Below are 12,459 nucleotides of genomic sequence, written 5' to 3'. Positions count from 1 at the left end.
TACTGTACTAGATTTAAAGGACGCCTTTTTCAGTCTGCCGTTGGCACCCCAGAGCCAACCCTTGTTCGCCTTCGAGTGGCATGATCCGGAGGAGGGCTACAATGGGCAACTCACCTGGACACGGCTACCTCAGGGATTCAAAAATTCACCCACCATCTTCGACGAGGCACTACACGAGGACCTGGTATTTACAGACACCTTCTCTGGCTGGGTGGAGGCATACCCAACCAAGCATGAAACGGCTCAGACGGTGGCTAAGAAGCTACTAGAAGACATCTTACCCAGGTATGGTTTTCCTGCCATGGTAGGATCAGACAATGGACCAGCTTTTATCTCGCAGGTAACACAGGCAGTAGCCAAGGCGGTGGGGGCAAACTGGAAATTACATTGTGCTTATAGGCCCCAGAGCTCAGGACAGGTAGAAAGAATGAATAGAACCCTAAAAGAGACCCTTACCAAATTAACCATGGAGACTGGCGGGGACTGGGTGACTCTCCTACCGTACGCCCTTTACCGGGTTAGAAACACTCCTTACACTCTGGGTTTTACTCCCTACGAGATCATGTTTGGCAGGCCACCCCCTGTTATTCCCAGCCTTCGAGCTGAACTTATTGCTGAGTTTAAAGATCAAGAACTTTTTCTTTCCTTGAGCGGGCTCCAGAGGGCGCACGAGGACATTTGGCTGCACCTCCGTGCCATCTACGAGGCTGGCCCGATCGCGACACCTCATCAGTACAGGCCGGGAGACTGGGTCTACGTCAAGAGGCACCACCGAGAGACTCTCGAGCCGCGCTGGAAGGGACCCTACATCGTGGTGTTGACAACCCCCACCGCTCTCAAGGTAGACGGCATCGTGACCTGGGTCCATCACACCCACGCTCAGCCAGTGGACCCCTCCTCGATCCGGAAGGACGTTGTCACGCGATGGGCCATCAGTCGGGACCAACACAGCCCGCTCAACCTCAAGCTACAGCGCATTTGACCTACCTAATATTGGTAACTCTGTTAACTGCTTGTCATTGCTCATGCTGCCAGGAGTCCCCATGCCCCCCAAAACATCACCTGGCAGATCATAGACACCAGCTTGGGGACAATACTTAATCAGACGTCCCAGAGCCACCCCAGGGACACTTGGTTCCCAGAACTTTGCATAAACCTCCAAACTCTGTTCCCCTTGTCACCATAAATGCAGCCGGTCCCATGATTGGGTCCCTAAGCTACATGACAAGGGGGGAATGAAAGGGCGGGCCTACGCCAGCCGACTCCATCTTGTTCTGTGTCCTTCACCTTGACCACACCTCCTCCCCTTGAGTAACCCCCCTCACCTGCCTAACAGGACTCGACCCTTCCCCAGGACCCTTCCCCAGCCAATTGGCTGAGGCCATAGCCATTACCTCACCAACTGCCCCCAGGCCCCAATAAAACCTTTGTCCTTTTGAAACTTCGCTCTCTTTCCCTGGTATCTCACCGCTGCGTCGGTGCAGGTAGGGGATTGAGCTCGAGCTAGCTCGAATAAAGGCTCTTTGCTTTTGCATCGGACTCGGCTCCCTAGTGGTCTTTGGGGATCATGAATTCTGGGCATAACAATATGTATCATATATATATAAATATGTATGGCCATTGATCACTATAGTTTATCACAGTCTCTGAGTGCTAACTTGTGCTTTTTCTTTTTTTTTTTTTTTTTTTTTAATTTTTTTTTTTCAACGTTTATTTATTTTTAGGACAGAGAGAGACAGAGCATGAACGGGGGAGGGGCAGAGAGAGAGGGAGACACAGAATCGGAAACAGGCTCCAGGCTCTGAGCCATCAGCCCAGAGCCTGACGCGGGGCTCGAACTCACGGACCGCGAGATCGTGACCTGGCTGAAGTCGGACGCTTAACCGACTGCGCCACCCAGGCGCCCCTAACTTGTGCTTTTTCACACTGTACCGCAGTACTCTGAGCGAAGCATATTATGAAATGTATGTGGCTCACTCATTTAGCTATTCTTTCTGTCATTTATTTTCTGCTCCGGCAAAGAGTTTGACCAATAACGATGAAAGATGTAAGCGGTAACGTCGCATCTATCACAAGAAACAAAGGGGAAAATTAAACTAAATGTCAGAATTCAACTTTTGGGGGACGTGGGTGGCTCCGTCTGTCAAGCGTCTGACTCGTGGGTTCAGCTCAGGTCACGATCTCACAGTTTGTGAGATCGAGCCCCGCACCTGGCTCTGAGAGTACAGAGCTTGCTTGAGATTCTTGCTTTGCCCCTCCCCTACCCACCCCCCCATCCTTGCACACATTCTCTCTCTCTCTCTTTCTCAAAATAAATAAACTAAAAAAAAATTCAATTTTTATGTTTGCTCCATACATCTTCTAAGAAATAATGAGGAAAATAGAGAATAAAATTCATTTAGAGATTGGTTTAAATTATTTGACGTTAGAGGGTATTATAAATATAATTCTAGGCTATGCAGAGTGACCAAAACTTCTGAGAATGACAGCTGGAAAGGCATGATATAATTACAGATTTAAAGAGAACTGAAGGACGATCGTCAGTTTAAAAATGTCGTATGCATCCCTACACAGACCGAGATCATTCTTCATTTCCAATGCACCGCCCACTGAAATGGGCAAGTGTGCAAGTTGCCACATTGATTAGAACCTGTCAGTGGTGCCCATTCCCTACAGGGACAAAGCCAGAAATGAACTTGTTCTGTTTAGTAGGATCTCTTCCCATTCTTCCAGGTACTCTGCTCCAACGATGCTAAAGTATTACCGTAAACGAGAATGACATTACATCCTCATTTTTTCTCAAAGTTAATTTTTCATTGACCTCATTGTTCCTGCCTCCAGGAAGTCTTCCTTGCCCTGCTAAGGGTCGCCTCTGATCCCCATGCCTGCATCTTTCCTAGCCTAAAGCACAGTGTATCATAATGTATAGGCAGCACTCACTTAGCACATCTTTGTGGGACATGTCCTTGCCTATCTCCCTCGCCAGGCTGTAAGCATCTCAAAGGGAATGACTACATTTTCAACTGTGATCTCAGGGTCTTTCACCTTATAGGTACTAATGAATGTGCATGGAATTAATGGGGGAAATCATGTAATAATTAAAAAGTGGGTATAAACTTAAAAAAAACATTTTTTAATGTTTATTTATTTTTGAGAGAGACAGAGACAGAATGTGAGTGGGTTAGGGGCAGAGAGAGAGGGAGACACAGAATCTGAAGCAGGCTCCAGGCTCCGAGCTGTCAGCACAGAGCCCGACCCGGGACTCGAACTCACGAGCCATGAGATCATGATGTGAGCCGAAGTCGGATGCTCAACTGACTGAGCCACCCAGGCGCCCCAAAAGTGGGTATAAACTTTCTGTTCCCTGAAAAAGACAAAGCAGTAGAACTTGGATTGAGAGAAAAGAAACCCGGGAGATTCCTAATCCTACAGCTGAAATGCTCAGTAAGTAGATACAAAAATTCCCTTGTGGTTGTTGGCTGATGCCTATATGACATTTTGAGAAATCCCTTTTCATTGAAATCGCTCTATTACAAAAATGCGCTTCAGAATCCATAGAATAATGCCTAATTTTAGTGGATTAAGAATGGATTTAATAGTAATAACCTCAGGATTAACTCATGGAATGTGTATTTTATAGGAATATATATATATATATATATGTATATATATATGTATATATATATATATATATACATACGTAATTTCTCAACAGAAATAAGACTGAGTGTATAAATTACCTGTTAGAATGTGTGACTAAGAGCTCAAACAATACTAAGTTCAAATTCCACTTCTGCTACTTACTAGATAAAATGACTTTGGGCAAACTTTTTTTTTGTTTATTTTTTGTGTGTGTGTGTGAGAGAGAGAGGGAGTGCAGGGGAGGGACAGAGAGGGAGAGAGAGAATCCCAAGCCCTACTTGGGGCTCAAACCAGGGAACCCTGATATCATGACCTGAACCGAAATCAATAGTGGGACGCTTAGTCGACTGAGCCCCCCGGGCACCCCTGGGCAAACTTCTTATTCTTATTTACTATATAAAGGAGGACAGCTGAGTCTCAATCTTTTGAATCTTTTATCTTTTTATTTTGAAGAGGCTTTTTTTTTTAAAGTTTATTTATTTTGAAAGGTGGGGAGGGGCAGGGAGAAAGAGAGAATCCCAAGCAGGCTCCACACCATTCGGGCAGAGCCCAACGTGGGGCTCGAACCCATGAACCGTGAGATCATGACCTGAGCTGAAGTCACGAGTTGGACTCTCAACTGACTGAGCCACCCAGGTGCCCCTGAATCTTTTATCTTTTTAAATCCCAGGTTTTTATCAACAAAATAGGGGTAAGATGGCATTTATCATACAGAAGTGTCGTAAGAATTAATATGATCGTAATATCAAGGACCTGGAACTTAGTAAGGGAGCTCACCACGAGCCATTTAGTGAGTCATACACTGTGCTATCTGGACATGCCTGCTCAGCCTCACTACCACCAATGACAGCCCCTCAAGGTTTTTTCTGGAAATTACGTCCTTTGGGTCTAATAAGGCTTTTTCCCACTCCTGGTTGTTAGTGATGGTACTGAAGATGCCCTTGGAGATCTGAACAACCTTGAGCTTGTATTGTCCTACATTCTTATTTCAGGATGGCTCAAGCTCCCTGAGAGCACAATTGTGTGAGAATAGAATACAAGGTAACTGGAAAAGAGAATTTTATCTAATAATTGGAGTGGATTAGAAATTGCTTCACTGAACCGCATCTCTATGTGCGGGAAGAATGCCATTCGCAAATACATTTATAGCAAATACATCTGTAAACATAGCATATATTTAGCAATACATATATAATACATAGCAAATACATATATAAACATTTGCATACATTTATAACATACATAATAAATGTGCACACTTACCAGGGTCCATCCAAGCCAGTTAGCCCAAGGTAGCTTCGTGGGCTATAGTCATATACTGGAAATGTACTACTCCAGAGTGGGGAATGCGGGAAGCACGAAAGAAAGAGAAACAATAGCTTATGGTAAAGGAGCCTTAGAGCCAGGAGGCAGCCAGAACTTCCTCCTGCAGGGCCATTGTTGCAGGACAACAGCTTCAGGGTTGTGCAACACCTTTAGTAAACACTTCCTGAAGCAGAGACAAGAATGAACCCGGGAGTTTCATTCTGTCTCACTTGAGAGGAGTCAGGAACAGATCAAGCAGTGCACCCTGAGCGAGAAGGGCAGGCACTCTGCCCCTGGGCTCATCCAGCATGCTGCAGGGGCTTCTTCTGACGGTCACGGTCACGTTCCTCCTTTCTCCAGTTCCAGGTCGGTGTTTAATTCCTTTTCGGGTTCTGTTAGATACGCCAGTGAACTGCTTGCTTTTCACCTTCTCTCAATAGCTTTTTTTTTTTTAAACCAATTTTACTCACCAGTTGGGCTGGTTTTAGTCTGCTGTTTGGGGGGGGGGGGCTGTGACTGCTGTAAACCCTCAATGTAAAGGAGAGGGAAGGAGACGACTTGAATCCATTTTCCTATGTCTGATATGGGAATACATAGCCATCAAAGGGAAAACTTCATACAGCTTAATTGAAGCAGAGAATATGATCTTCGTGTCACAAAGCGGAATTCGTCAAATCCCGCTTGTCCTTTTCAGAGCAGTAAAGATGCAGAGGATTTGACTAGCTACCGCTGTGCACAAGGCTTTCAGAAAGTATCCGCTGTAATTATAGGGACCAGTTTGGCTCGTCGTGTTCCTTTTGAGTGCACGTTTTTATGTTTGGTCCCGCCATTACTGGTGATAATAAGTATGACTAATTAGGAATAAACAGGTGACCAGCTTGATATTTCTAAAGCATTGTGCTATTACCTGATCAAAACAAGGTTATCGTTAAGCTTAAATGGATCATTTATTTCTATTTTGCTGGTTATCAAACACGTAAGACTTCAAAAGGAGAGAAATTTTACTTCTCCATAATAAGTGACTTCTGGCATGTCCCTCCATTTCTGAGAAATTCACCAATTAGATGTTGGTTCAATTTAATTGGGTAACACATTTCCTTAACTTATTTCTATTTCCAGAGCTTATTTCAGTCACCACAGTAGCTTCGGTGCGTGAAAATCCTTCCCATTCAATCTTTTCTTGGGTTTTAGAGTGCTTGCGGAGACGTAGGAATGGGAACAGATCATCAACAAGAAGTATAGGGTTAGGGAGGGAAAGATTCTCTTCTCTCTCGCACTCTCCCTGCTTGGTCACTAAAAGTAATTCTCCCCACCTCCTCCCCACTGTTTCTGATTTCTTTTCCAGGCTTGTGAGAGTTTTACTTCACATCATTAACTATAGAACTGTACTGGGCATTTAAGTTATTGACTTCAATTGCTACTTTGGGAGTCAACCTTAATAGAAACCTTCTTTCCCTACATGTCTCCAAAAGTGCTATCTCTATAAAAATTCTTTGGGATCCCTCACTTGGTTGGCCCCTGAGAATTGCTTGGGAACTAGCTTTATTGAACAGCATAAAGATCAAGCAGGATCCATTAACAGCTAACCCTGGAGTCCACCCACATGACAGGCTTTTCACCACATTGGGCATACTAGCTGATTCTGTTCTCTCATCTTTGCATTCACAACGTGGCACCAAGAGACAGCTTCCTTAGAAACCATGCCTAAAACTGTGATGTCTTCAAGTATTTGGTGGTGGGGACAGAGGGTTTGCAGTATCTCTTGTGAGAACAGGGTGACCGACAGTTACCCCCTCATCTTCTATCTTGAACAGAGAGTCCCCCCTCCCACTTTACCTTCCATTTTTTATTTTCAAGACTGTCTCCTTGGCAGTGAGTATTATTCCCACTGATATTATTCCTACATGGATTTCTTTCCCAGCCAGAATGTAAAAAAATAAAGCAATTCTCATTTTCTCATCTCTTCCTTTTTGTTGATCTGCCCCCACCATCCAAAGAAAAAATACGTGCCTCGGACCACGTCTTGTGCCCAGTTTCCATAGACATGAAATAAAAGAATGAAGTATAATTAGGCCAGCTGTTTGTACACACTTCACCATCCCCTGAGAAAAATAACTCCTAGGATTTCATCATAGGAAAAAACCCAAATATTTAAAAGGATGTAACAGTTGTTTGGGGGTGAGATGTACGTGCACTGACAAAAGAGAAAGTTCTTTAATATATTTCAACAGGATATCCAGAGGGTACAGTACTTTTTAAAATCATTTTGTTTCAAATTAACAATTCTTTCTTATCTTCATAAAATGACTGGATGAGCCTCAAGAGCATTTATAATTTAATCTTCATAGCCAAAATGATAGATTTAATGAGGATGCATTTTTCCTCGATGTTTGTCGTCACTTTTACTACACTAAGCTTCCAATCGCCAGAGTTTGAGGGGGTGCAGCGTAGCCCAGATCTGAAGTCAATATTGAATAAACTCTGATCCCGGGCTTAATGTCATGTGTTTAGTTTGGAAAGATATTCTTTAAACGATTTGGAACAGATTTGATCAAAAATGAAAATGCCAAATATTATACACAAATGTGCTAAACTCCAAAATTGCCCCCAAACACATTAAAACAGAACGTGGCAATCCAGACCAGTGCCTGTGATATTAATCTTGCCAATGAGTATTCGCTTTTCTAAAACCAATATACAGTAAAATCATTATCTCAGGCAATCCAAAATAATAGTTTTGTTTTTTCTCGATCTAGTGTTGCCGGCCAGAAGTAATCCAACGTGTGAGTTCTGTGGGAGAGAGAGAAAGCGAGTACTAAAATGAATTAGTAGAAACATATTGTGTTACATCTCGGATTTGTGTAATCCCAGGATGGCAGTTAGTTGTGTTTGTTCCACAGGCTTCCAAGTAATTAGCCTGATTTTATTCAGCTGGGAGGAGGCTGCGTCATTTCCATCAACCTGAAGGATGATTGAGCCAAACGATATTTCGGTCTGCTGTGTATCTCTAACTTGGGTCATCTGTGATCATTTGAATCTCATTCTTTCAGGGGCCTTCTTGGTCCCACAAAAATAAGAGCCATTAAGAGAAAGTCTGTTTCCTGTAGAGAATGTACTATGTTGCAAGAGCGCAGAAAATCTGTTGCTTGCACACTGAAGATAGTGAGAGGTTGCCAGAGGCTTTTTAAAAAAGTATTCTGGTTTCTTTTTTTTTTTTTTTTCAACGTTTATTTATTTTTGGGACAGAGAGAGACAGAGCATGAACGGGGGAGGGGCAGAGAGAGAGGGAGACACAGAATCGGAAACAGGCTCCAGGCTCTGAGCCATCAGCCCAGAGCCTGACGCGGGGCTCGAACTCACGCACCGCGAGATCGTGACCTGGCTGAAGTCGGACGCTTAACCGACTGCGCCACCCAGGCGCCCCAATTCTGGTTTCTTTGTTGATAGATTTTATTTGCCATTTGGAAGTGTGCAGCCATCAAAGAGCTGGAAGTAAATTTCTTCGCTAATGTACATATTTGACTTCATATTGAAGTCAATTGGTAGTTTCCGATTTCATGAAATGTTAAGATTTAGATACTAAGTAGAAGCATGGAGATGCGTGTATATGTCAAGAAAACTTGCATTGGCCGGATGGCCTGTTTCCCTCACCCCTTCTGAAAGGGGAATGTGTGTGGGCTATCATTTTTTGCTTTGATAAAAAGAATTCACCGGATAGTTATTATTTTATGACCCAAGGGCAACTTGGGCTGATATTTACTCTTGGAATAGTGTATCATGGATGAAAACCAATTTTCAAACAGCATTGTCAGAAGAGTTACTTTGGCTGCACATTGGTGACTATATGGCTTCATGAACTCCATATTAATGGGACTAATTGCACTGATTGGACATAACCCACAAGACAGCATGTGGTTGCCTTATGGTGTGCTTGTTTGGTATTACAGGTTTGCAAGAAGCTTCAGGGAATTGTGTCAATACCGTCAGTTAATTTGTGGCAAGAGTAATTTTCTGAACCTCTTGGCATCTTATTATTTTGACATAATTATGATAATTAGGAAAATTTTAACTCAATGCTAAAATGATCGATTTAATGTTCCTTTAGGCTTTTTAATTTCTGTTATAAAATTTTTTGATAAATAATATTATTGTTTTCCTTTACAAAAAATAAATTAAATAGAAATAAAAATGCCCAGTGATTATCTCTGCAACAGCAAGAAGGTCTTTACAAAAAATAAATTAAATAGAAATAAAAATGCCCAGTGATTATCTCTACAACAGCAAGAAGGTCTTGAGGTATCTTATCTAGTTCTTGAAGTCTTGTCTATGTAATGATACTTATTTTGTCAAAACCAATTAAAACTTTGTCCAAATGATCCTCATCTCTTCAAAGAGATTACAGAGAATTCAGTATTTGTTTGCAGAAAACCATAGACTACATGAACTGTCCTTAAAGGTCATTTAATCTTCTGTCTTTTTAACCAATTAAAAAATTAGAACCAAACCCAAAGTTCCAGTATCCTAGGGTTGATTCCATGATTTTAAATGTTTTCAAAATGTTTTTAAGAGTAAATCTCAAGTAAATCTCATTGAAAGAAAAGCTATTGCATATCCCTTTAATGGCCTGGTTTTTACCTAATGAGATTTAGCCAATGGCTCTTAAATGGTCAAGTGCATTTAGCCATCCTAAAATGATAAAAGAAAATGGACATAACTAGGAATTTTTTAAAGTTTCTGCTTTAGGGTCGCCTGGGTGTCTCAGTCAGTTGAGCATCCAACTTCGGCTCAGGTCATGATCTTGCGGTCTGTGAGTTTAAGCCCCACGTCAAAGCCTGGAGCCTGCTTTGGATTCCATGTCCCCCTCTCGCTCTCTGTTCCTCCTCCGCTGGTACTCTGTCTTTCTCTGTCTCAAAAATAAATAAGCATTAAAAAAAAATTAAAGCTTCTGCTTTAGTTTCTAAACAACATTTAAAAAAATATTCTCTGGGACATCTTTGGGATAAGCGTACAAGTCACCCAAGATGACTGACAAAAAATACTCAATGTTATTTGTTAAAAGATCAAAAAATAATATAAATTTATATTACCATAGAATTTAGGTTTGAGTGCTTTAATAAGTTGGGATTATCTTTAGAAAGCACTCTAGTCATTACCCAGAGAACTAAATCGCTTCCAGACCACAGTGTTAGTAAATGGCCAGCCTGGGCCCATACTTTGATTTTTGGTTTCTACTGCATCTATATTCTGGGTAGACCAGTAGCCCCTTCAGAAGCCAAAGAGCTGACCTATTGACATTTACTTAGACACTATTCTACACGGAGGAAGGACTCCATCAAGTGGGAAAATAAAAAAGAAAACAGAAAATTCAGTGTTAGTTTTCGGAAAACTGAATTCATCTCAAAAATAACTTGTAGAAACAATGCTGAGATGAGAATTCAAAATGTAGATAGAAGGTTGGATGAGATAACTGTTCAATTGTCTTTCCATATGGCTCCAGGCTCAAAGTTCCCTTCCGGACCAGGAATAGTGCTCTAATTGTTTGCTTCTCTAATTTTTATTCTTTTCATGCTTTGTATGCAAAAATAAATTTACCTGTATTGCAAAAGCCAAGCATTCTATGGAGCTGGCATTGGAGCTTTATTACTGCATCATAGTTTTCATCGTTAATGTAAAATATTGCTATTGGACAATACGAAAAAATATTAGAATCAGAAATGGCATACATCATTGATTTCATTTTTGTAACACTGTGTAGTTTTCAGAGTGCTTCTACTCAATTATGCTGACACTGATAGAAGTTGTCTTAGAAGATTAGTTTGGTTTCTGCCTTCCTGTGCTGGCCTGTATTGCTTGCTACGTTCCTCGGCAGAAGATTCAAGGTAGCAAAGAGAAATGGAAAAATCCAAAAGAAATACTTTCACCAAATAGAGATACACTTGCAAGCTTTCAGTGAGGATGTATGTGAAGGTCTAGGCTAAAGATCTGAGAGGAAGAGTGGGTTTCTGATTTTGTCTCTCTACTCTTAAATTACTCTGGCATAAAACTCAGTTAAGCCTCTGTATGTGGCATTATTGCCGAAACGCAATACGGCTGATTATTACCAACCGGCTTGTTTATTTCTTCTGCTTCACTCAATCTGCTCTTACCCTTTTTTCCCTCCTCAGTAAACGCGTTAAAAGAACTCTCTGGAGGGAAGAACTATGAAGTGGTTTATCCCAGAAGACTTCATTCACTACATAAAAGAGAGGTCAAGGAGCCAGAACAACAGGTAATTCTTTTGACTTAACGAAGAGTCTTGAAAAAAAAATGCATATATTTACAGGTGGTATACATATAGATATATAACTCTAATATATAAATATATACACATATTTATATAGAGACATTTTCATTTGTTATTTGACCTATATTATTTTTATTAATCGTCACAATAACCCAATGTTGTATTTTGAGCCTCATTTTTTTGCAGATTAAGGTTCTGACGGTTGAAATAAACTGTCCAAGGTCACACAGAGAGTAAACCTTAATACTTTTATGGTAATTTCTAATTCTGTGTACTTCCAAAGAAATTAGATACAGTTTATTTTATCTGTCTATTATCTACTTATCGATCATCTGCATATCTATGTACACACGTACAAACAAAACCATGAACATTAAAACTGAAGTAGAAAATAAAATATTGTGAATCAATTAATATATATATGCATATTAAGTTAAGATGAATTACTGTAATTAAACATGAAATTTATTTTTGTCTTTCCTAAAGAGAAAGTTATTAAAGTTTGTAGAATTCTTACTACTTAATGAAACAACACAGTCTTAGTCAAAAGCTAAAAGCTAAAACATGATGATCCATTCAACAGTTTTCTCATTATCTGCACTCAGGAGTCTTTTGCTGGGAGACAGGAAAAATACAGATAAATGAGACATAAATAATAACTTGTAGAAATATTGTAAGATGAAACTCACTGGGAGTACATATCCCCCCCACTGGATAAGTTTCCCCACAGATGATTTCTTCTAAAGCAAACATGTTTATAATAGCAGAACCCATAGGAGACCCTGTTTATTGAAATTATTCTCTCTCAACAAAATGTTTCTGGTAAATTTATTTAAAAAAAATTTTTTTTTCAACGTTTTTATTTATTTTTGGGACAGAGAGAGACAGAGCATGAACGGGGGAGGGGCAGAGAGAGAGGGAGACACAGAATCGGAAACAGGCTCCAGGCTCTGAGCCATCAGCCCAGAGCCCGACGTGGGGCTCGAACTCACGGACCGCGAGATCGTGACCTGGCTGAAGTCGGACGCTTAACCGACTGTGCCACCCAGGCGCCCCCCCTTTTTTTTTTTTTTAATTTTTTTTTTTGTTTCTGGTAAATTTAAATGGGGCCTGTATGCACGGGGTTCCTCATCAGTATGGCCCTCTTCAAATGCTTTCCAGTATTCTCTTAAAAACGCCAGATACCTTTTGTCACTGCATATTTTGAGGAAAGTTAATACACGTCCAGT

General features: G+C 41.1%; 1 protein-coding gene across 3 annotated transcripts in view; it reads left to right on the top strand.

Moving 5' to 3' along the window:
• The first annotated feature begins 5,160 nt into the window (after nt 1–5,160).
• The window catches only part of ADAM28 (ADAM metallopeptidase domain 28), a 71,463-nt gene continuing 64,164 nt past the window's right edge, over nt 5,161–12,459 (top strand). For 2 of the 3 annotated variants that reach the window (XR_015250032.1, XM_086703433.1), the window contains exons 1-2: nt 5,161–5,313; nt 11,112–11,215. Coding sequence is in view for 2 of the 3 variants with exons in the window: in XM_086703433.1 (XP_086559559.1) it covers nt 5,256–5,313; nt 11,112–11,215 (162 nt within the window). In the remaining variant the exon portion in view is untranslated. The remainder of the gene's footprint in view (nt 5,314–11,111; nt 11,216–12,459) is intronic. The other variant, XM_086703432.1, reaches the window with a different exon arrangement.

Source organism: Puma concolor, chromosome B1 (assembly GCF_028749965.1).
Source record: "Puma concolor isolate L17-30 chromosome B1, mPumCon1.1.hap2, whole genome shotgun sequence".
In the NCBI taxonomy this organism is placed as follows: Eukaryota; Metazoa; Chordata; class Mammalia; order Carnivora; family Felidae; genus Puma; species Puma concolor.
This window is presented reverse-complemented; position numbering and strand designations above follow the sequence as displayed.